The 26,609-nt window shown below is 37.7% G+C and overlaps 1 protein-coding gene across 4 annotated transcripts in view; it reads right to left on the minus strand.

The window, feature by feature from the left end:
- Positions 1-26,015, minus strand: part of LOC142221517 (protein O-mannosyl-transferase 2-like) — an 84,598-nt gene extending 58,583 nt beyond the window's left edge. For all 4 annotated transcript variants that reach the window (XR_012718081.1, XM_075291270.1, XM_075291271.1 and 1 more), the window contains exons 1-2: positions 25,865-26,015; positions 25,710-25,793 (exon numbers count right to left, since the gene is read on the minus strand). Coding sequence is in view for 3 of the 4 variants with exons in the window: in XM_075291270.1 (XP_075147385.1) it covers positions 25,710-25,793; positions 25,865-25,947 (167 nt within the window). In the remaining variant the exon portion in view is untranslated. The remainder of the gene's footprint in view (positions 1-25,709; positions 25,794-25,864) is intronic.
- Between the last annotated feature and the right edge of the window lie 594 nt (positions 26,016-26,609).

The following is a 26,609-nucleotide window of genomic DNA, read 5'->3' on the forward strand; positions in this document are numbered from 1 at the left end:
TTACTTTTCTTTAATAATTTATTTTAATGAAAGTAAACATCTTCAATTCTTGCGTTGGGTCACTCCCCACCATGCTATAAGAAAATTATATATATATATATATATATATATATATATATATATATATATATATATATATATATATATATATATATAATATATATATATATATATATAATATATATATATATATATATATATATATATATATATATATATATATATATATATATATATATATATATATATATATATATATATATATATATATATATATATATATATATATATAATTATATATATATATATATATATATATATATATATATATATATAATATATATATATATATATATATATATATAATATATATATATATATATATATATATATATATATATATATATATATATATATATATATATATATATATATATATATATATATATATATATATATATATATATATATATATATATATATATATATATATATAAAGGGTGATTTGTTAAGAGCTTGATAACTTTTTTTTTAAAAAAAACGCATAAAATTTGCAAAATCTCATCGGTTCTTTATTTGAAACGTTAGATTGGTCCATGACATTTACTTTTTGAAGATAATTTCATTTAAATGTTGACCGCGGCTGCGTCTTAGGTGGTCCATTCGGAAAGTCCAATTTTGGGCAACTTTTTCGAGCATTTCGGCCGGAATAGCCCGAATTTCTTCGGAAATGTTGTCTTCCAAAGCTGGAATAGTTGCTGGCTTATTTCTGTAGACTTTAGACTTGACGTAGCCCCACAAAAAATAGTCTAAAGGCGTCAAATCACATGATCTTGGTGGCCAACTTACCGGTCCATTTCTTGAGATGAATTGTTCTCCGAAGTTTTCCCTCAAAATGGCCATAGAATCGCGAGCTGTGTGGCATGTAGCGCCATCTTGTTGAAACCACATGTCAACCAAGTTCAGTTCTTCCATTTTTGGCAACAAAAAGTTTGTTAGCATCGAACGATAGCGATCGCCATTCACCGTAACGTTGCGTCCAACAGCATCTTTGAAAAAATACGGTCCAATGATTCCACCAGCGTACAAACCACACCAAACAGTGCATTTTTCGGGATGCATGGGCAGTTCTTGAACGGCTTCTGTTTGCTCTTCACTCCAAATGCGGCAATTTTGCTTATTTACGTAGCCATTCAACCAGAAATGAGCCTCATCGCTGAACAAAATTTGTCGATAAAAAAGCGGATTTTCTGCCAACTTTTCTAGGGCCCATTCACTGAAAATTCGACGTTGTGGCAGATCGTTCGGCTATTCATGATGAAATGTCAAAGCATACTGAGCATCTTTCTCTTTGACACCATGTCTGAAATCCCACGTGATCTGTCAAATACTAATGCATGAAAATCCTAACCTCAAAAGAATCACCCTTTAGAATCTGTTGGTATGCCTCTGGCTACCTGCAAGCTCTTACTGCATGAGAAGGCTGCCATTATGGCAAATGTTCGATGGGAGAATTGTAAGGGTTGTAACGACACCAAGCAAACATGGCCCCATTTCAACTTAAACCGCACACTAGATACGCTAGTGTTCTCGAGACGCTAAATATCACTCCTGATATCTGCTATAACGGGTCGCTGCCTGATAGGCGATTTTGCAAAAACTATTGGTGCGAAGTATAATGACTATTGTATGAGCTGTCATAATGCGGAGGAAAAGGAATCAATTAAACACCTCTTGTGTGAGTGTCCTGCATTTTGTGTAAGGCGTAAGCAAATTTTAGGGGCATATAGCTTCAGATTACTGGCGGACCTGGAAAACGTTAACTTAAGCAGTCTGCTAATGTTTTTGGAACAATCTGGTTGGTTCAACAGAAGAAAATAATCGAGAAGGTTCAACGGTTAAAACTAGAAGTGCCCATATGTAATAGGTACTTTTAGTTAGTGTGGTATCACAATGGACTGAATAGTCTAAGTGAACCTGAATCTTAATCGGGCTGCCACTTTAACCTAACCTAACCTAACCTCCCTAGTTTCTTTGTACCGAGGCCAACTGCGACTCCCGATTTGAATCAATTGGATTTAGCTGATCCTAATTTTGATTCTCCGGGCCACGTCGATTTACTTTTGGGTAGTAACGTAATTCCTCACTTGCTTCTAGAAGGTGTGCGAAATGTATGTGGTTCTTTAATTGCACAGGCAACGATATTTGGTTGGGTGATTAGTGGTCCAATAGCAGATTCTTCTGTCTCATCATTCTCGGTACAAGCTACGGAAATCTCAAATGATATGCTAAGAAGCAACTTCGACAGTTTTGGAAACAAGAAGAAGTTCAAATAGAAATTCTCTCTCTACACCAGATGAGGAATATTGTGAAAATCTTTACAGGGAAACGACAGTTCGAAATTCGGACGGCCGCTACGTAGTACGATCACACTCGCCATTAGGTCACTCTAGGTCTCAGGCATTATGTCAATACATTAGGATGGAGAAATCTAAATCGAAAAATCCTGACATTTCTCATACAATCACGAACTTCAGGAATATTTGGATTTGAAGCATATGTCCGAAACAACATCCCAGGAAATCTCTTTAAACTCTTCATTTAACTCTTACTACTTACCTCACCTTGCTGTTATTAAACCTGAACGGCGTAGTACAAAGGTCAGAGTGGTATTTAACGCTTCAAAACGTACAAGTTCTGGTACGTCTCTTAACGACATTCTCCATGTCGGTCCAATTCTTCAGTTTGATTTAACCACCATTATTCTTAGGTGTCGTCTGTATAAATATGTCTTTTGTTGCGACATCGAGAAAATATATCGCCAAATACTTGTGCACAAAGATGATGTTCCGTATCAGAGAATTTTGTTCAGACCGTCCCCAGGTTTACCAATAAAAGATTACGCGGCATTTGGCGTAAACTGTGCTCCTTACTTAGCTATACGAACTTTAATTCAGCTCCCTCGAGATTGTCAGGACACGTTTCCTCATGCTTCTAAAATAATTCTTAATGAGACGTACGTAGATGATATATTATCAGGTGCGCACGACCCATCGACAGCTATACGGTCCCTTTCTCAATTGAACGTAATGTTAAAATCTGCAGGTTTCCCATTGAAGAAAATAACAGCCAATTGCACTAAAATTCTTGAATCAGTTCCCAAAGAAAATATTTTAGATACAGATTTTTTGAAGTTTTATGAAACAAGTGGTACGAAGACACTAGGCATTCAATGGAATGCAATGAGTGACGAATTCACATATAACCCAATAAACACAGGATGGGCGTTTTTCAAATGCAACAACTTTTCAGTTTGAGGGTAAATATAATTTTCAACATAAATTGAACTTGACTTGAAACAGCTCATCTTCAATATATCTTCAAATTGATTGCGAATTACTTCCAATTTGCCAAAATGTTGATGAAATCTTTGAAAAGGTGTTGAAGATAATATGAGAAAACTTTGACAGAGCACTACGCTAAAATGCAACGAAAAAACCATGTGGTTTTCAATACTTATTTGTGCAACGAAGTTCGTGGTCAATTGGAAGAAATAAAAAAAATGGAAAATTTTAGACAAATAACTGAATTTACTCCAAATAATTTATAATAATAGGTAAGTGAAAATAAAAAACATTAAGGAAGTCACTAAATGTATATCTCTTTGCAGAAAACTAAAATTATGGATTCTACGTTCTTGAAAACATTAAAAAGCTGACCGGTGAAAAAATGGTGGACAATTGGCTGTGACTGCTTCAAATAGTTTATAATAATTGGTAAGTCAATATGAAAAATTAAATCAACATTTTAGAGAAGTCACTAAATTTAAATCTTTTTGCAGAAAACCAAAATCTTTGGATGCTACATTCTTGCAAACATTAAGAAGCTGACCAATGAAAAATGAGTGGCTTATCGACAAGAAAAAGTTTCCAGAAACCTTTCAAAGTGCAATTAATATTATCAGTTTAAAATGGATATTTTGTGAATTCCTTCTGCTGGAAATCTATTCTAACACGCGGTCCAGCTCGTTCTAGTTTCAAATTTTAATGCTGTTTTATGACACCAACTGGAAGGAAATCGAATTATCAATGCAAAAGTGTTTACATATATTTAAGATATTTAATGTTTTGTTGTTTTGTTCTTATTTGTTGATATGTTAAATAAGATTATTATTTTTCAATTGGTATTGTAGTGTATTATTATATATTTTGACGAAAATTATACAAAATTCATAGAATTTTGGCTTTGACTTTCAATTTGAAGTGGGGATATCATTTATACAAATTTTGGTTGAAAAGTAATTGCAACGATGATAATTTATAATTTGACTCGCATCAAAAATTGTTTGAGAAATTATTGAGTAGCGATGCATTTCAATTTGAGGATAACACTTGAGACATTATTGCTAATGTGTTGAAATTTACTGTTGAGGGTAATGTCTGTTTTTTGTTGAGAACGCGATTTTCTCAACAATTTCTCAACTTGTATATTACCCTAATCCTTTGAAAAAATGTTTGAAAAATTGTTGAAATTTAGCATTTTTCAAACGTTTGTGTTTATTGGGAATGTCAAAATATCTCCGACTGAATCCCCCGTAACGAAACGAAAAATTCTTTCAGCGGTTTCGAAGTTGTTTGACCCTGTAGGCTGGGTGTCACCAATAATTATTCAGGCGAAAATATTGCTTCAACAGTTGTGGATAGACGAAAGCCAGTGGGATGAGGAAGTGAACCCCATTACATTGCAAAAGTGGACAGCGTTCGTTGAAAACATGAGACACATTTCCCTCGTAAAACTTCCGCGGTGGGATAAGTTTTCTCCTTTTTACTGTTCTCAAGTGCATGGTTTCTGTGATGCCTCCGAGAAAGCATATTGCGCCGTACTGTATCTCACAGTAAAAATCGGCGAGTCTATTCATTCCCATCTGTTAACATCAAAAACTAAAGTAGCTTCTATTGACCCGGTAAGCCTTCCTCGTCTAGAACTATGTGGTGCTGTGCTATTATCCAAGCTAGTTAAACATGTACTGTCGAACTTAGGCTTTGAACGAACTGAACTGTTTTTATGGTGTGATTCTTCTATTACCCTTGCGTGGTTAGGTAAACCTCCCATTACTTGGAAAACCTATGTAGCAAACCGGGTAGCAAAGATTATAAGAAATGTTGGAAATTATACTTGGAGACACGTACGTTCAGCTGACAATCCTGCCGATCTTGGATCCCGAGGATGTAGTCCACAGGAGCTCGCTGAAAATTCTCTTTGGTGGCATGGACCAGTTTGGCTACAAAGTCCTCCGGAGGAATGGCCTAAGTCCACAGTTTCTCGTGAAAGTCCCCCCGAGGTACGAAGGGTTGAAACTTTTCTTGCCTGCGAAGAAGACGATATTTTGAGTCGATTTTCAAAATGGGATAAGGCAATTCGAGTGGTTGTTTATGTCTTTCAGTTTATAAATACAACCCGCAAAACAACAGTTTCCTCTTTAGTTTCCATAACTCATAGTGAATTTCAACGGGTGAAGGAAAGGCTAATTGTATTGACACAAATGAGATACTTCGGTCGTGAGTACTCACTGCTCCAAAATAACAAATCTGTCTCTAAGAAAAACTTGGCCACTTAACCCGTTTTTGGATACGAAAGGAATAATACGCATCAGTGGACGAATATCAAATGGAAATCTCAGATACAATGAAAGTCACCCCATCATTATTCCTGTACAATCGCGGTATGCTCAACTTTTAATCGAATTTATTCACGTTCTACTGCTACATGCTGAGAATAATCTACTATTGCGTACTATACGCGAAGAATACTACATTTCAAGACTACGCTCGGCGATCAAAAAGTGTATTCGTAAATGCAAGGTATGTGTGATTTACAAACATAGAGTGCAATTTCAACTCATGGCATATCTGCCGCCAGAGATCACAATTACTGGATTAGACTTTGCTGGCCATTTTCTATAAAGACCTCAACCCTTAGAAACGCTATATACCGAAAGGCTTACGTATGTGTTTTCGTGTGTTTCTGTACAAAAGCAATTCACTTGGAACTGTGTTCTGATCTTTCATCCGAATCATTTTTAGCAGCTTTCACAAGATTTGTTAGCCGAAGGGTTTGCCGCATAACGTAATGTCCGACAAATTTTGTCGGGGCTGAAAGAAAACTTCGGCAAGAATTCCACTTATTTCGTAACAACGTTGCCGATGACACCTCTAAGAAGTTTGTATCTCAGGGACTTGAATGGTCATTTATTCCTCCCAACGCTCCACACATGGGGGGTTTATGGGAAGCAGGCGTAAAATCATTTAAAACTCACTTTAAAAAGGTTGCTCAAAATTACAAATATACATATGAAGAGTTTACGACTTTATTAGCTAGAATTGAAGCCGTCCTTAATTCGCGTCCTCTTTCTCCAATCACGGATGATCCCCTTGAATTGAACGCTCTCACTCCAGGCCATTTTATACCAGGTGCTCCTCTAATAGCTGCGCCTGAAATCGCAAGTGATACTTTATGTCTTGTCGATCGATGGGAGAAAGTAAAAACGCTGCAACACCAATTCGCTAGGCGATGGAAGGATGAATATTTAAAGGAATTGCAAAGGCATTACAATTGGCAGACTCCAAAGGAGAAATAAAAATTCATCAGTTCGTTATGATTAAAGATGATCAACTTCCTCCCTGTGAATGGAAACTTGGACGTATATGCAAGATATATAAAGGTAACGATGGTTATGTACGAGTGGTAGACGTACAAACATCCAGCGGAATAGTTACAAGAGGCATAACCAAATTATGTCCTTTACAACTTGAATCCCCTCCTCGAACATAAATATCTTCTCCCAATGTTTGTTCTCAATCTCTTTCCTGTAAACATAGTACGTCATGGGCACCGCGCAAGGAATTTCAAAATCTAGTCCTATGAAAGTATTTATTTATTTTTTTCTTCCTATATTCTTTTGTCCTCTACAGGGCTCCACGAAATCCCGAAATACATCAATGCCTTATGTGCAAGAGGTTTCATGCTTTGCGATTCTGTAGAAAATTCTTGGAGTTGGACATCGGTAGCCGCAAACGTGAGGCACGTCGCTTGGGTTATTGCATGAATTGTTTGGCGAGATCTCACCGTTCCTATGAGTGTCACTCTAAAGTAGCTTGCAACGATGCGGTGGAGAGCATCATACCTTGCTTCATATACCACCTATGGAAAAATTTTCTTTGGAACGGATGGAAGGAGCACGAGTGCCATTGGATGAAAGCCATTTACTGGAACGACATCAAACTCAATGCTCTCATGTCAGACGTTCAAATGCATCGTATACATAAGGGAGAACTGTCTACGAAGATTGCGGGATGTTCTCGAGGAGTAATCTGGTTGACCTTCTGTCAAGGCGGGGAGGATGTTCAATCTACTTCAGTCTTTTCACTTATTTATATTCAATCTGAGTTTGTTTGTCATCAATCTATTTATGAATTAAAATATATATTCATTTTAGATCCTAAGGTTTCTTGAATTCGTTAAAAATAATCCCTTACGTCTTCATGAATTATTTAAACGTAACTTGAAAAAAAACATTATTTTATCAATCAAGAGTGGCAACTCGATCAGGGCGTTTTTCCACCCCTCGCCTAAGGGTTATCTGTCATTTTAGAGAAGGAAATTGATTCCTTCTTTTTCTTACTATCCAGCAAGCCGCACGCATCGAGCAGCCATTCTTGAACTCCTGTACTCCCGTCTCTCACATCTATTGTAAAGAAATGTAAGTGAAAGAAAATAGTATTGGTGTTCTCATTTGTGTTGGTGGATTAGCGAAGAATTAAGCAAAGGCGCAATTGAAGGGTTTAGGGTTTCCATCCTAATTCTTCTGGAACCTAAGTTCCCCCATATTTTTTGTTTTCAGCATACATTAGTATGCAGTGAACCTAAGTTCACAAATCAATCTTCTCAGAAACCTATGGTTATTCCTAGAGTCACCGAGATCTCTGAAGAGGACATTCTTGATGACTCGATTGAAGCGGCTGATGTGACGGTTGTTGAAAATCTCGATGGTCCTACGGATCCTCCAGATAAATCTTCATCATTGTAAGGCTGCATGTGTTGCCTTAAAAGATCTCCTGATGAAAGGGACATAGACATAGTTCTTATTCAAGAACCATATGTTTATAGAAATAAAATATGTGAATTAAGTACTGCTGGGTTCAAACTATTGCAGTATACTGGTAATGATGTAAATTGAGCCTGTATAATTGCTAAAAACGAGCTTAACTTGTTTCTGCTTCCTTCAATGTGCAATGCAGACACTGTCGTTGTCAATTTAGAAATAGCCAAATGCAAATATTGGGTATCTTCGATCTACATGGGACATGACAGGGAGATGCCTCCATGTGCCGTTAAGACCTTAGTTGAGGAGTCACTGAAAACATAGACGAAACCCATTATGGGATGCGATGCGAATGCGCATCATAGTATATGGGGAAGTAGTGATACTACTGCAAGGGGAGAGTCGCTAATAGAGTTTATTTTGCGTACTAATCCGGTAGTTTGCAACAAGGAGATGCCCCAACCTTTGTCACTAAAAACAGGCAAGAGGTTTTGGACATCACCTTGGCCTCGCAAGAACTGAATGAAATGATAACTGAGTGGCAGGTTTTAAGTGAACACAGCTTCTCAGATCATCGCTAAATCACTTTCAAATTTTATGTTCATACCACCAAGACCATATTTCCGCCAAATGTTAGGAAAGCTGACTGGAATAGGTATAGGGAATCGTTCAATATGATGATACCGGAAATAACAGACAAATATGAGAAATGTGCAAGATATCGAACACGCAGTGAAGCGGATTACTAAGGCCTTCAACATCTCACTGAAAGCTGCATGCCCTAGAGGGAAGCCAAAGGGGAAAAATCGACCACTATGGTGGTCTACGGAATTAAGTAATATAAGGAAATCCTGCAGGAAGCTCTTTAACAAGGCAAAGGCCACTAGAGCCCCTGAGGATTGGGACGCTTACAAGAAGAATCTGAGAGGAAACAAGCGAGAACTGAGAAATGCTCAGCATAAATCTTGGAATGATTACTGCAGCAGTATTGAGAATACGTCCGAGGCCTCCAGAAGGTTCTAGCATCCAACAACTCCGCTCCACGTTTCATTAAAACATCGGAGGGCAATTGGACAACGTCCAGTGAGGAGACGCTGGAGGTACTATTGGACACACATTTTCCTGGAAATCAGACGGTTGAACCAGGTTCTGGCGGTGCCACAGTGGCTCAGCGGTCGTTTCCTATCGAGGAAATTGTATCGGAATCTAGAATAAGATGGACGTTAAATAGCTTTGAACCATTCAAATCCCCCGGACCTGATGGAACTACTCCGGCGGAGTTACAAGCAGTGACTGACAAAATTATCCCCTGGTTGTCGGCGATATATAAAGGATGTATCAAATTATCATATATCCCAGGAAAGTGGAGGGAAGCAAAAGTCGTTTTCATACATAAAGCGGGAAAAGCCTCTCACTCGAGTGCGAAGGATTTCCGACCAATCAGCTTATCCTCATTCCTACTTAAGACTCTGGAGAGGATGATCGATATTTATCTTAGAACTAGCATCGATTCGTTTGTTCTCGAAACGACAGCATGCATACTCGAAGGGCAGGTCTACTGAGACCGCATTACATGAACTAGTCAGCTTTATTGAAAGCTCACTATCTGTCAAAGAATACACAATCGTGGCGTTTCTAGACATCGAAGGGGCGTTCAATAATGTCCATCCGAGCTCGATTTTAAATGGACTGACAACTCTGAATGTTGATCCAGGTATACTTAGGCTGTTAGACGAACTTCTAATAAAGAGACGTATTTCAGCCACACTAAGGCAAGCAAACATACAAAGATATGTGAACAGAGGCACTCCCCAAGGAGGAGTTCTATCACCTCTTCTTTGGAATGTTGCTATAAACAACCTTCTGGTTTCTCTAGAAAAAGAAAGGATAAAAGTGGTGGCATACGCAGATGATGTGGCGCTAGCAGTCAGGGGAAAATTCCCATCCACAATCAGAGATATTATACAGAGAGCTCTCCGGATGACTGAGAAATGGGCGAAAGATAATGGTCTTGGTGTAAATCCAGCAAAGACAGAAATAGTCATGTACTGCAAATCGCAAAACTCCCACGGTTAGGCCCATTTCCTTAGGGGGTACTGAAATTCCCTTTGGTGAGTGTGCAAAATACCTTGGCGTTATTTTGGACAGGAAGCTGAATTTTAGGCTTAATATTGAAGAGAGGGCGAGAAAAGCCACGGTAGCTTTGTACTCCTGCAAAAAGGCAATAGGGAAAAAGTGGGGACTAAAACCAAAAATTGTGCATTGGCTATACACGGCAGTAGTTAGACTTATAATGCTATATGGTGTTGTAGTCTGGTGGCCGGCACTTCAGAAACCGACTTGTTTAGATAAAGTTCAGCGTATGGCGAGCTTATGTATCTCAGGCGCATTTAGTAAGACAGGAACAGACTCCCTTAATGTCATGCTACATCTATTGCCTTTAGACATTTTGGCCAAACAGTCAGCTGCAACAACGGCTGTGCGGTTGCGCGAGCTATCGCTGTGGTCGGAAAAAAATGTACGGTCATAGTTCGGTCCTCAAAGTAATGCCAGATGTGCCTAACGTAGTGGATTACACCCTGGCAAAACCACTTTTCGACAAAAAGTTTGAAACTCTAATTCCCAACAGTGAGGCGTGGTGTACACAGACCCCGGGGAATAAAAGATATATAGATTTCTATACTGATGGCTCCAAATTGAATGGACAAGTTGGGTTCGGAGTATATTCTAAAGATCTGGAAATTCGAATAGCGAAAAGATTACCTAATCACTGTAGTGTTTTTCAGGCTGAAATATTAGCAATAAGAGAGGTGGTGAATTGGCTGAGAAGTAATGTTCCAACAAATATTGGCATTTTTTTTTTATTATTATTTTCATCTATGGATTAAACCCTTACAGACTAACAGTAATATATTACATTATATACATATCGTTTGTTAATATATCAAGTATTTAATAATAATGTTATCTTTTTCTTTACATTGTATTTCTCTTCTGACAAATCAAGATAATAATAAAATTTATTGAATTCTTTACAAAGACGGCGAAGTGGATCGTTGATTTCAAAGTTCGTTCGAAAGTATTCAATGTGGAGCAGTTCAAAGTTGCGGGTAGGTCTAAAGGGTACATTGAATGATATGCTGTTAATAAGGAATTCAGATTTAAATCTTCCGTTAATTAAATCAACCATAAAACAGATATTCAGCATGGTACGTCTACTTTTCAGTGTAGGTAATTTGATGAGCGATAGTCTTTCTTTGTAAGACGGCAAGGTTTGAGGTGTCCAGTTATTCCGACGTAAACAAAACAGTAAAAATTGTTTCTGAACAGATTCAATACGATTGCAATGAATTTGGTACTGTGAGTCCCAAATTACAGATCCATATTCCAGGATAGGACGCACAAGTGAAGTATATAAGTTTCTTGTAACAAATGGGTCAGAAAATTCCTTACTCCAGCGCTTGACAAATCCATTAATATATACTCAGACAGTCAACCTGCAATAAAATCCTTGGACTCTGTGTTCCTAAACTCGAAAACGGCCATAGACTGCCGCAAATCTCTCAACGAGATGGCTGAGCAGTACAGTATTCACCTAATATGGGTGCCTGGCCATAGGAACATACCGGGGAACTGCGAAGCAGATGTGTTAGCAAGGCTAGGAACTACCTTACATATTCCAGGGGAACTAGAATCTGTTGGTATGCCTCTGGCCACCTGCAAGCTCTTACTGCGTGAGAGGGCTGTTAAGATGGCCAATGTTCGATGGGAAAATTGCAAGGGTTGTAGCGACACCAAGCAAATATGGCCCCATTTAAACTTAAACCGCACACTAGATATGCTAGTGTTCTCAAGGCGTCAGATAGCACTCCTGATATCTGCTATAACGGGTCGCTGCCTGATAGGCGAATTTGCAAAAACTATAGGTGCGAAGTATAATGACTATTGTATGAGCTGTCATGATGTGGAGGAAAAGGAATCAATTAAACACCTCTTGTGTGAGTGTCCTGCATTTTGTGTAAGGCGTAAGCGAATTTTAGGAGCATATAGCTTTAGATTACTGGCTGACCTGGAAAACGTTAACTTAAGCAGTTTGTTAATGTTTTTGGAGCAATCTGGTTGGTTCCACAAAAGTAAATAATAGAGAAGGTTCAGTGGTTAAGATGTAATAGGTACTTTTAGTTAAATGTGGTATCACAATGGACTGAATAGTCTAAGTGAGCCTGAAATTTAATCGGGCTGCCACTTTAACCTAACCTAACCTAACTTAGTTAAATAGTAATTAGTATTGAAACGGGAAACGTTTCCTGGAAAAGAGGAACGGTCTCGTTGCGGTGAAACGTTGCCCAGATCACTAAATAGTCGTACATTGAGGATGGGGGATTCTCAACAATACCTTCTTGGTTTGCTAAGCCTGATTTTAATATTTATATAGTAAATTTAATATATTGCCTTTTACTTTTATTAATTGCGTAAATTGCACTTGTTCAATTTTAAATAACAAACTCTTGTTGTTCGCTTTGAGACATCTTCATTGGAACAGTGATTTTGTTCTTCCTTCATACACTTCTAGATTGAGGCTGATTAATTAGTGGGGATATTCCATGCTCGGAATTGATATCTAGGATTAGGATAAATGTTTCTTTTAGGGCATCTACGAATTACCAGTTTCTTTACATTAATTTTCAACGTTCGAATTATGTTTCTGTGGAGCCTATTCGTAGGATGTGCATTATTTTTAATCCAATCTATCATCTAGCTGACACTAACCTTAGTATTGATATGATGAAGTCTAGAATTTTAGCATATTTGGATAACTAATACATCAGTTTTATTGAATAACCTAATATTTGATCTTGTGTTTTAATATATCCGGCTGATGGGTCCTTCTCTGTAGCTGGTCAAATCCCTCTGCCTCCACCCCGCCATGGTCCGGATCATGGTGTGTACGCTGTCCCTACGTCATGGGGACGAGGCCCTCACGGTCGGAAGGGGCGAGAAAGTGGGCGATGGGTCCGTTCGTAAAATAAAAGTATCCTCGTTTTTCTCTATCATACGTTCTAATATATGGATTCCATACATTAGGGCTGTTTTTTTTGCACTGGATACCCTAAGCAGTCACGGACTAAAAGAAAACAGAGTACTCGTTTATCCAGGACATCTCCAAAAAATATGTCATCATCAGCTGTTTAAAAACAATCACAGAAAACAAGTGAAATCTTTCTTGAATTCGTTAAAAATAATCCCTTACGTCTTCATGAATTATTTAAACGTAACTTGAAAAAAAACATTATTTTATCAATCAAGAGTGGCAACTCGATCAGGGCGTTTTTCCACCCCTCGCCTAAGGGCTATCTGTCATTTTAGAGAAGGAAATTGATTCCTTCTTTTTCTTACTATCCAGCAAGCCGCACGCATCGAGCAGCCATTCTTGAACTCCTGTACTCCCGTCTCTCACATCTATTGTAAATAAATGTAAGTGAAAGAAAATAGTATTGGTGTTCTCATTTGTGTTGGTGGATTAGCGAAGAATTAAGCAAAGGCGCAATTGAAGGGTTTAGGGTTTCCATCCTAATTCTTCTGGAACCTAAGTTCCCCCATATTTTTTGTTTTCAGCATACATTAGTATGCAGTGAACCTAAGTTCACAAATCAATCTTCTCAGAAACCTATGGTTATTCCTAGAGTCACCGAGATCTCTGAAGAGGACATTCTTGATGACTCGATTGTAGCGGCTGATGTGACGGTTGTTGAAAATCTCGATGGTCCTACGGATCCTCCAGATAAATCTTCATCATTGTAAGGCTGCATGTGTTGCCTTAAAAGATCTCCTGATGAAAGGGGACATAGACATAGTTCTTATTCAAGAACCATATGTTTATAGAAATAAAATATGTGAATTAAGTACTGCTGGGTTCAAACTATTGCAGTATACTGGTAATGATGTAAATTGAGCCTGTATAATTGCTAAAAACGAGCTTAACTTGTTTCTGCTTCCTTCAATGTGCAATGCAGACACTGTCGTTGTCAATTAAGAAATAGCCAAATGCAAATATTGGGTATCTTCGATCTACATGGGACATGACAGGGAGATGCCTCCATGTGCCGTTAAGACCTTAGTTGAGGAGTCACTGAAAACATAGACGAAACCCATTATGGGATGCGATGCGAATGCGCATCATAGTATATGGGGAAGTAGTGATACTACTGCAAGGGGAGAGTCGCTAATAGAGTTTATTTTGCGTACTAATCCGGTAGTTTGCAACAAGGAGATGCCCCAACCTTTGTCACTAAAAACAGGCAAGAGGTTTTGGACATCACCTTGGCCTCGCAAGAACTGAATGAAATGATAACTGAGTGGCAGGTTTTAAGTGAACACAGCTTCTCAGATCATCGCTAAATCACTTTCAAATTTTATGTTCATACCACCAAGACCATATTTCCGCCAAATGTTAGGAAAGCTGACTGGAATAGGTATAGGGAATCGTTCAATATGATGATACCGGAAATAACAGAGACAAATATGAGAAATGTGCAAGATATCGAACACGCAGTGAAGCGGATTACTAAGGCCTTCAACATCTCACTGAAAGCTGCATGCCCTAGAGGGAAGCCAAAGGGGAAAAATCGACCACTATGGTGGTCTACGGAATTAAGTAATATAAGGAAATCCTGCAGGAAGCTCTTTAACAAGGCAAAGGCCGCTAGAGCCCCTGAGGATTGGGACGCTTACAAGAAGAATCTGAGAGGAAACAAGCGAGAACTGAGAAATGCTCAGCATAAATCTTGGAATGATTACTGCAGCAGTATTGAGAATACGTCCGAGGCCTCCAGAAGGTTCTAGCATCCAAAAACTCCGCTCCACGTTTCATTAAAACATCGGAGGGCAATTGGACAACGTCCAGTGAGGAGACGCTGGAGGTACTATTGGACACACATTTTCCTGGAAATCAGACGGTTGAACCAGGTTCTGGCGGTGCCACAGTGGCTCAGCGGTCGTTTCCTATCGAGGAAATTGTATCGGAATCTAGAATAAGATGGACGTTAAATAGCTTTGAACCATTCAAATCCCCCCGACCTGATGGAACTACTCCGGCGGAGTTACAAGCAGTGACTGACAAAATTATCCCCTGGTTGTCGGCGATATATAAAGGATGTATCAAATTATCATATATCCCAGGAAAGTGGAGGGAAGCAAAAGTCGTTTTCATACATAAAGCGGGAAAAGCCTCTCACTCGAGTGCGAAGGATTTCCGACCAATCAGCTTATCCTCATTCCTACTTAAGACTCTGGAGAGGATGATCGATATTTATCTTAGAACTAGCATCGATTCGTTTGTTCTCGAAACGACAGCATGCATACTCGAAGGGCAGGTCTACTGAGACCGCATTACATGAACTAGTCAGCTTTATTGAAAGCTCACTATCTGTCAAAGAATACACAATCGTGGCGTTTCTAGACATCGAAGGGGCGTTCAATAATGTCCATCCGAGCTCGATTTTAAATGGACTGACAACTCTGAATGTTGATCCAGGTATACTTAGGCTGTTAGAGGAACTTCTAATAAAGAGACGTATTTCAGCCACACTAAGGCAAGCAAACATACAAAGGTATGTGAACAGAGGCACTCCCCAAGGAGGAGTTCTATCACCTCTTCTTTGGAATGTTGCTATAAACAACCTTCTGGTTTCTCTAGAAAAAGAAAGGATAAAAGTGGTGGCATACGCAGATGATGTGGCGCTAGCAGTCAGGGGAAAATTCCCATCCACACTCAGAGATATTATACAGAGAGCTCTCCGGATGACTGAGAAATGGGCGAAAGATAATGGTCTTGGTGTAAATCCAGCAAAGACAGAAATAGTCATGTACTGCAAATCGCAAAACTCCCACGGTTAGGCCCATTTCCTTAGGGGGTACTGAAATTCCCTTTGGTGAGTGTGCAAAATACCTTGGCGTTATTTTGGACAGGAAGCTGAATTTTAGGCTTAATATTGAAGAGAGGGCGAGAAAAGCCACGGTAGCTTTGTACTCCTGCAAAAAGGCAATAGGGAAAAAGTGGGGACTAAAACCAAAAATTGTGCATTGGCTATACACGGCAGTAGTTGGACTTATAATGCTATATGGTGTTGTAGTCTGGTGGCCGGCACTTCAGAAACCGACTTGTTTAGATAAAGTTCAGCGTATGGCGAGCTTATGTATCTCAGGCGCATTTAGTAAGACAGGAACAGACTCCCTTAATGTCATGCTACATCTATTGCCTTTAGACATTTTGGCCAAACAGTCAGCTGCAACAACGGCTGTGCGGTTGCGCGAGCTATCGCTGTGGTCGGAAAAAATGTACGGTCATAGTTCGGTCCTCAAAGTAATGCCAGATGTGCCTAACGTAGTGGATTACACCCTGGCAAAACCACTTTTCGACAAAAAGTTTGAAACTCTAATTCCCAACAGTGAGGCGTGGTGTACACAGACCCCGGGGAATAAAAGATATATAGATTTCTATACTGATGGCTCCAAATTGAATGGACAAGTTGGGTTCGGAGTATATTCTAAAGATCTGGAAATTCGAATAGCGAAAAGATTACCTAATCACTGTAGTGTTTTTCAGGCTGAAATATTGGCAATAAGAGAGGTGGTGAATTGGCTGAGAAGTAATGTTCCAACAAATATTGGCATTTTTTTTTATTATTATTTTCATCTATGGATTAAACCCTTACAGACTAACAGTAATATATTACATTATATACATATCGTTTGTTAATATATCAAGTATTTAATAATAATGTTATCTTTTTCTTTACATTGTATTTCTCTTCTGACAAATCAAGATAATAATAAAATTTATTGAATTCTTTACAAAGACGGCGAAGTGGATCGTTGACTTCAAAGTTCGTTCGAAAGTATTCAATGTGGAGCAGTTCAAAGTTGCGGGTAGGTCTAAAGGGTACATTGAATGATATGCTGTTAATAAGGAATTCAGATTTAAATCTTCCGTTAATTAAATCAACCATAAAACAGATATTCAGCATGGTACGTCTACTTTTCAGTGTAGGTAATTTGATGAGCGATAGTCTTTCTTTGTAAGACGGCAAGGTTTGAGGTGTCCAGTTATTCCGACGTAAACAAAACAGTAAAAATTGTTTCTGAACAGATTCAATACGATTGCAATGAATTTGGTACTGTGAGTCCCAAATTACAGATCCATATTCCAGGATAGGACGCACAAGTGAAGTATATAAGTTTCTTGTAACAAATGGGTCAGAAAATTCCTTACTCCAGCGCTTGACAAATCCATTAATATATACTCAGACAGTCAACCTGCAATAAAATCCTTGGACTCTGTGTTCCTAAACTCGAAAACGGCCATAGACTGCCGCAAATCTCTCAACGAGATGGCTGAGCAGTACAATATTCACCTAATATGGGTGCCTGGCCATAGGAACATACCGGGGAACTGCGAAGCAGATGTGTTAGCAAGGCTAGGAACTACCTTACATATTCCAGGGGAACTAGAATCTGTTGGTATGCCTCTGGCCACCTGCAAGCTCTTACTGCGTGAGAGGGCTGTTAAGATGGCCAATGTTCGATGGGAAAATTGCAAGGGTTGTAGCGACACCAAGCAAATATGGCCCCATTTAAACTTAAACCGCACACTAGATATGCTAGTGTTCTCAAGGCGTCAGATAGCACTCCTGATATCTGCTATAACGGGTCGCTGCCTGATAGGCGAATTTGCAAAAACTATAGGTGCGAAGTATAATGACTATTGTATGAGCTGTCATGATGTGGAGGAAAAGGAATCAATTAAACACCTCTTGTGTGAGTGTCCTGCATTTTGTGTAAGGCGTAAGCGAATTTTAGGAGCATATAGCTTTAGATTACTGGCTGACCTGGAAAACGTTAACTTAAGCAGTTTGTTAATGTTTTTGGAGCAATCTGGTTGGTTCCACAAAAGTAAATAATAGAGAAGGTTCAGTGGTTAAGATGTAATAGGTACTTTTAGTTAAATGTGGTATCACAATGGACTGAATAGTCTAAGTGAGCCTGAAATTTAATCGGGCTGCCACTTTAACCTAACCTAACCTAACTTAGTTAAATAGTAATTAATATTGAAACGGGAAACGTTTCCTGGAAAAGAGGAACGGTCTCGTTGCGGTGAAACGTTGCCCAGATCACTAAATAGTCGTACATTGAGGATGGGGGATTCTCAACAATACCTTCTTGGTTTGCTAAGCCTGATTTTAATATTTATATAGTAAATTTAATATATTGCCTTTTACTTTTATTAATTGCGTAAATTGCACTTGTTCAATTTTAAATAACAAACTCTTGTTGTTCGCTTTGAGACATCTTCATTGGAACAGTGATTTTGTTCTTCCTTCATACACTTCTAGATTGAGGCTGATTAATTAGTGGGGATATTCCATGCTCGGAATTGATATCTAGGATTAGGATAAATGTTTCTTTTAGGGCATCTACGAATTACCAGTTTCTTTACATTAATTTTCAACGTTCGAATTATGTTTCTGTGGAGCCTATTCGTAGGATGTGCATTATTTTTAATCCAATCTATCATCTAGTTGACACTAACCTTAGTATTGATATGATGAAGTCTAGAATTTTAGCATATTTGGATAACAAATACATCAGTTTTATTGAATAGCCTAATATTTGATCTTGTGTTTTAATATATCCGGCTGATGGGTCCTTCTCTGTAGCTGGTCAAATCCCTCTGCCTCCACCCCGCCATGGTCCGGATCATGGTGTGTACGCTGTCCCTACGTCATGGGGACGAGGCCCTCACGGTCGGAAGGGGCGAGAAAGTGGGCGATGGGTCCGTTCGTAAAATAAAAGTATCCTCGTTTTTCTCTATCATACGTTCTAATATATGGATTCTATACATTAGGGCTGTTTTTTTTGCACAGGATACCCTAAGCAGTCACGGACTAAAAGAAAACAGAGTACTCGTTTATCCAGGACATCTCCAAAAAATATGTCATCATCAGCTGTTTAAAAACAATCACAGAAAACAAGTGAAATCTTACATTTTTAATGTATGAAATGCTCAAAATAAATATTTTTTTTTATTTTTTCATTCGTTACACAGAAGCAAGTGAATAAAGTCAAGTTCAAGTTGGAACTTTTGTATAGAATTAAAACTTTAAAAATTCGCTTTTTTAATGTCGAGCAAATAGCCTGTAAAAAAATATTACAAGCTCAGACATTGGTGACTCCGACGTGATTAAGTTTAGTAATCACACAGTATTATCAAATTGGATAATTATTTCGTAATAAAAATTGAAAATAAATTCATATTAAAACTGATAAAACAAAGTGAAAAATTATAATGTGCCGGGTGAAGATCAAATCACTAATACCATTGATGGAGAAGTGCGGGAAAACATAATGCCATTTCGAACAAAAATACTGGCTATGGAGAAGCAATTCGAATCGTTGATGAGGAGCCTAACAAATGAACAGTTGGCTGAATATGATAGTGCTGATTTGTCTGTCCGTCTGGAATATGTGGAACAGATCAACGCCGCTTTCGAGGAAGCTCAATCCGTCTTAGAGGAATTGATCTCTGTAGAGCAGGAATATGATGTACGAATGCGGTTTACTTCCCTATACCTAGATGTCAAAGCAAAATTAACCCGACGGAAAAATTCGATCCAGCGTGCTGAACCAAATCACATGCGTTCAACAATGCGTCAGTTTTCAGTTGATGGTGTTCCTTTTGCAGAAAATTCATCTTCAATGAGAAAGACAAGACTGTCTGCAATTCAATTGCCCAAATTTAATGGTACATATGCAAATTGGCCCAAATTTTTCTCGTTGTTTTCAACGGTTGTCGACAGCAATATGGATCTGAGTGACCTAGAGAAGTTTCATCATCTCCGTTCGAGCCTAACAGGTGTAGCTCTAGATACCATTGCATCACTGGAACTAAATGAAAGGAATTCTGAAGCGGTAAAATTATTGAAAAATAGATTCTATAAAAAACTGTCATATAAAGCAATATTTTCATTGAAAGCTGTGGAGGACAGCTCTGCTGGAGGATTACGTCACCTTAGCGATAAATTGAATTCACATTTGCGAGCTATGATGACCATTACATTAAAACGTGCTGTCATCTTGCTTCTACTCAATTTTAATAGATTGTATCTCTAAATCAGTTCCTAGATTTACAGTTGATCGTACTGCCTTTCCTCCTTGGAGTACTAGAAACCTTTCAAAATTAAAGAATAAGAAGAATGAATTATATACAAAATTTAAAAAATCAGGATCTACTCGAGATTTTACAAATTATTCAGTTGCTAGGTCACGATACAATTTGGAAAATAAGCTGGCTCACAATAATTATTTAGATAGGATGAGGGATGAGTTGAAAGTTAATCCTAAATCCTTCTATAAATTTGTAAATTCTAAACGTCGTTCGAATTGTATACCGAGTTATATGAAATATGGTTCTATGTCAGCTGATAATGATGTTGATATATCTAATATTTTCGCGGATTTTTTTGCAACCACCTACTCTGATAAATCCTTTAATCAAAATAGTAATTACCCCTACGATATAAGAAATTCCAACCTAATAGACGTTTCTTTTATAGATGAAGATACGGTTTTAAGAAATTTGAACAGTCAAGTCGTCATATAATACGGGTCCCGATGGCAATCCTTCATGTATATTGAAAGAGTGTGCTGACCAACTTTCTTATCCCCTATCTATATTGTTTAATAATTCTTTAATTTCTGGATATTTACGGCAGATATGGAAAGAATCTCTTATAATACCTTTGTTTAAATCAGGCTCTGCCCCAGGGAAATCAAGAATAATTGGTTGGTATGCAAAATTCAAGAGTGGTGAAATGAGCACGGAGGACGGTGAACGCAGTGGACGCCCGAAAGAGGTGAAATCCACAAAATGATTTTGAATGACCGTAAAATGAAGTTGATCGAGATAGAAGAGGCCCTAAAGATATCAAAGGAACGTGTTGGTCATATCATTCATCAATATTTGGATATGGGGAAGCTCTTATCTTGAGAAGGGAAAAACCATCAACAGTGACTATTATATGGCGTTATTGAAGCGTTTGAAGGTCGAAATCGCAGCAAAACGGCCCCATATGAAGAAGAAAAAAGTGTTGTTCCACCAAGACAACGCACCGTGACCTTAAAAGGATGCTCGCATGGAAAAAATTTGGCTGCAATGAAGAGGTGACGGCCGAAACTGAGGCCTATTTTGAGGCAAAACCCAAGGAGTACTACCAAAATGGTATCAAAAATTGGAAGGTCGTTATAATCGTTGTATCGCTCTTGAAGGGAACTATGTTGAATAATAAAAACGAATTTTGACAAAAAGAAAATGTGTTTTTCTTTGTTAAACCGGGGACTTATCAGCCAACCTGTTACGGTATAATAAACTTGTCTGAGAATCGTTAAAAAGAAATATTATTTTACATCTCAATAGATAAGTAATAATGTACATATTAGTCTGTAAGGATGTATATATCTATAGACTTCAAATAAAGGAAAAAAGGAACAAAGTGTTGATGGCCTGTTAATCTATCTGGCAACCGTTAAGATGGATAGATCGACGCAGATCAAGTGGGTGGAGAGTTTGTCTGTTAATGCTGCCGAGTGGGGATTCCATGTCGTCATTTTTGGAGCAGAGATGTCGCATGCTGGAAAATTTGGAAAATTCTTGTGTAAATATGGATTCTATTCGCCAACATACCAAAAAACATGTGTGTGAAGATAAATTCGAATTTGAAATTTGCAGCAAAAACTTAGCCGAGACACAAACAGCACCAAAAATATTTTTCAAATTCGAATTTAGAAAAGTATTTGTGAAAAGCGAAAATATGAAAATCAAATTTAAAAATTTGTTGAAAATTTTGTTTTCAAATTTTCGCTTTTCACAAATACTTTTCTAATGAAGACTTTTGTGATTATGAAAGCTGAGCTCAAGCCCTTTCCAATGAGCCTAGTCTCTATATCGCACGCGGCTTAGTTTTGGCACAGTGGGCCCGTTGTAAAAATTTGTTGAAAATTTTGTTTTCAAATTTTCGCTTTTCACAAATACTTTTCTAATGAAGACTTTTGTGATTATGAAAGCTGAGCTCAAGCCCTTTCCAATGAGCCTAGTCTCTATATCACACGCGGCTTAGTTTTTAAATAATAAGCCAAATACTAAAAATACAAACTCGAATTTGAAATCCTAAATTCGAATTTGAAAAATATTTTTGGTGCTGGTGGTGTATCGGCTAAGTTTTTGCTGCAAATTTCAAATTCGAATTTATCTTCACACACATCCAAAAAACAGACTTTTAAAAATCGCCATGTCCATGTAGCTGCCGGCTCACCATCGCCTTTGTGTGCATTTTGTCATTCAATGGAACATTTTATTGTTAATTGCTCACTATTTGGAAATTTTTCTCCGTCTATTCGTTTTAAAGAAGCAAAGAGACTCAAATTATGCCTCAACTGTCTTCGTAAGACACATCTACTGCGGAAGTGTACAGCGCAATGCCTATGCTCAGTTAAGCATAACACTTTGCTACACATTGATCCGCCTTGTTCAACTTCTTCATCTGCTCAACCGGTGGAGCCGTCAGCAACTTCGCCTGAAGAGCCACCCACAACCCAAGCTGTATTAGCTTCTTCGAGTGATGTCACGTCATCTTCGAGTGGTAGTGTGTTGTTAGCCACAGCAATAATCCTCGTCAAAAATAAAAATGGAAACTTCGTCCCATGTCGTGCAATTTTGGATTCTGCATCCCAAATAATTTTAGTTGCAAATCGTCTTGTTAAGCGCCTTGGTTTGAATTGTAAACGAATTTCAGCTACAATTTCTGGTATATGTGACGGAGTTTGGAAGTTGACAAATCGGTTGACATCAGGATAAAATCTCGAATTGGGGATTTTACCACAATATTATCCGCAATGGTGGTGTCCACAATCACAGATTATCAACCTAGCGTAAACTTGAATGCCCTGAATGGCCCACAAACCAGGGCTGTGGAGTCGGAGTCTTGGAGTCGGAGTCTGAAGATTTTGCTGGAGACGGAGCCGGAGTAAAAGAAATTTTACTCTACTCCGGCGAAACAAAATTTGAAAAACACTTCATATCTTTGTAATTAAGGACAATTCGACAATTTATATTCCAATAGGGATTTTAATCGAAAAAATCAGGCCATTCAAAGCGTATTTATATGGGTGAAATTTCACGGTGATATAAATAGCAAGGTTTTACTAGAATATGGGCTGAATTGTATTGTCTATTTTTAACACAAAAAAATATCGATTTTTGACCCTATATATACTCTTGATAACGGTACTATTTTAAGGCAATACGGCAGTAGAACCTAACATTCTGATTTTTGGCAAGCATGTCGAGTTCGAAGATGGGTCATACCGGAAAATTTTGTGATATAGCACCTACATATAAACCCAACTTCCGATTTGTTTTAAGAATTTTTTTCCAGTCTAAATTTTCATAAGATTTGTCAGAAATTTTGAATTTAGAGTTATTTGAGATCCATAAATGCGGAAATTTCCCGTCGGCCCAAATTTTGAGATAGCCCTACATATACACCCGATGTCCTTGGAAGCTGTAATAACCTCTGCCAACGTGCCATCTGAGCCGGTTTTTTTGGGAGAAAGTTTTTTTCATCAAAGCCACTCGAAATTCTTTACATTAAATTAATGGCCTCTAATGTCCATAACTGATAGACTATTTATAAATCGATGTTTCACCATTTCACTTTTATAGAAACAATATTCGTAACTGTCCAGCTATTCTTGTCTGTTGTATGGTAGTGGTAATTAAAAATTCCCTCCGTCCTAATTTTTAGCAGTTTATGTTTGTTTTATATATCCGACGCATTACATTTTTTAGCATTTAAACTTTCTATCTGATTAGCCCGGCATTTTGTTTTTTGTGTATTGTTCTTTTTTATATAGATTTATTTTTTTTAAATGCCTATATAGACCAATGCCAGGATTTTACTTCTCAAACTTCTGGAATTTATTTTTGGATATTTTGTGTTTTTATAAATATGTACATATTCTGGAGATTGTTATTATCTACCCATATTTTGATGTGGTCTCTATATAGACTTGTGTCGTATTTAAAATGTAGAGCTTTTACATCCCTAAAATACTGAGGTTTCTCGTCGAGTCATATCAAAATTTAAAATTAGAGTTCTTTTGGACAAATAGAATACTAATATCAGTCTTTTTTTAAAACCTTAAAAATACCATTGGAATACTGTTTAAATGAGATTTAGGTACACCACCTGGAGTCGACTCCGGAGCCGGAGTCGAGGCTTATAAGAAATGCTGGAGTCGGAGCCGGAGTCGAGCAAAATTAACTCGACTCCACAGCCCTGCTAAAAACATTAATCTTGCTGATCCCGCGTTTGACAGGGCGGGAGCCATCGATATCCTGATTGGCGCTGAATTGTTTTTTGATTTAATATCTGTGGGACAAATAAAGTTAGCTGCTAACTACCAATTTTGTCGTTAGAGTAGTAAATTGTAATTCGTTTAATTGGCCCTGTAAAGGCTTTGAATTGCTTAAATAAATGGAAAAATAAATAAATTTTACAGAAGACTATTTGGATGGGTAGTTGCTGGAGGTAATTTTCGCCCTCGGCAAACTTGTACCCTTGCCCTTTCATATAACGATGCCGAAGAAGAAGCTTTCGACAATTGTAAAGGCATTTTGGGAAGTCGAAAATAATTGTTTAAACAATGATGACATAGAATGGAAGTTCATTCCTCCCAGGTCGCCACATTTCGGTGGCCTCGTGGAGGCTGCTGTTAAATCAGCAAAATTTCATTTTTATGGAGCCGTTTGACTTAACACCCTAACCTAAACCACCTAAACCCCTAAACCACCTAAACAAAAATGTATTTACCTTTAAGAAGACAAAAGAGAGACAAGAGAAGAAACTTCGTTGGTATAAAATTTCGTTTCAGGGGGATGATTAAAAATCAATTAAAAACTTTAAAGGATAGTTTTTGGTGTGAAAGTCGATTCGCATTTTTCGATTGTCCATTTATGCTGAAAGCCATTATTTACTGGATATCAGGCCTAAAGGTAGAATTACATACCATGCGCTCAATGCTTACAATGCGTCCGATGATTGAAGAGTTGAAATTTGTCTTTGAAATCAAAAGCTCGAATAGTCTGCCACAAACAGAAAATATCAACCCTTCCACCAACGCACGGATTGACGCATGGTGTGTAATTCAACCTTAAAGCACACGCTTACCCCCGAAATAAAACAAAGACAAACAAATATTAAGTTAGAAAGAGAATACAAAAATTCTGTCAGTTCCGCATCTACTATATTTATCCTGCTATGTTCGATATGCAACCAGATTATCCCATTAAAACATATGTCCTATAATGCGCACTGGACATTGCCTATCCCTATTTCTTGATGAGCTTGGATTTACTTGGTGCCAATTCGTGTAACTTGCAAACGTCATTGTTTGGTGTTAGCAGCAAGTACATTGAAAACTAATAGTTCTATATATTGTATTTACTATAAGGTTACTACAAGCAACAAAATAAATGTACGTTGTTTTTTCTTACCAAACATGATCCGGTTCCGTAACTTTATAATATCTTGTTCCAATTGTTATGGCCAAAATCGTCGATATTGCTAAGCACCATGTACTTAAACGGGAATTTAAAAATATTTACAATGCAATGAACTTGTGTCTTAAGTCTTACGTTTTGAAACTTACTTCTTTTCCTCCGTCATAGCTCCGACCACTTTTCTCTTTCCGTCACTTAATTCACGAGAATACATGTTAGTCGCAGTTTCCATTTCAATGGAAGATTTAATTTCTCGTTAATACATTCAATTTTTATTTGTAGTTCTATCGACTATGTCCACTCAATATATATATATATATATATATATATATATAAAGAACCATAAACATAATGAGACGTGCGAAACTCTTTCACATGTCAACAAATCCTAGCAAACAAGTTTGAGCGATTTGCATGCTGCCACAACATTTTCATTAAAAGCAGCCTGTACACACTATAGCACAAACCCAATAAGCACAATTCTGTATTTGATCGCATTTCCAATTGTCGATGTGGATCACTGCCTTTAACAAATTTATATGCTGTTTGGCTTCTAGAGATTGTTTTTGACTTTAGTAACTATACTCGAACTTAATACAGATCTAAAGTATGATGCAATATAAGAGCTTTTTAAAAATCCATAATTTGATTACCTTTTCTCCATTTTATATCCATAGGGAACATATACTTCGGCTCACAATTTCGATTACGCTCCGCAAAAACATCCTGGTTTAGCTCATACCACACTACAAGAATGCTGTTGCTTGTTTTTTCAGGAGAATTTGAATTCCTTGCGATTCAATTTACTTGTTTAGAGGCTGTTTGTATATTTCGTATGCAATAAATATATATCAAGAGTGATAATAATTGGGGTAACCAGTAATAAATATTTAT

Source organism: Haematobia irritans, chromosome 1, assembly GCF_050003625.1.
Source record: "Haematobia irritans isolate KBUSLIRL chromosome 1, ASM5000362v1, whole genome shotgun sequence".
Classification (NCBI taxonomy): Eukaryota; Metazoa; Arthropoda; class Insecta; order Diptera; family Muscidae; genus Haematobia; species Haematobia irritans.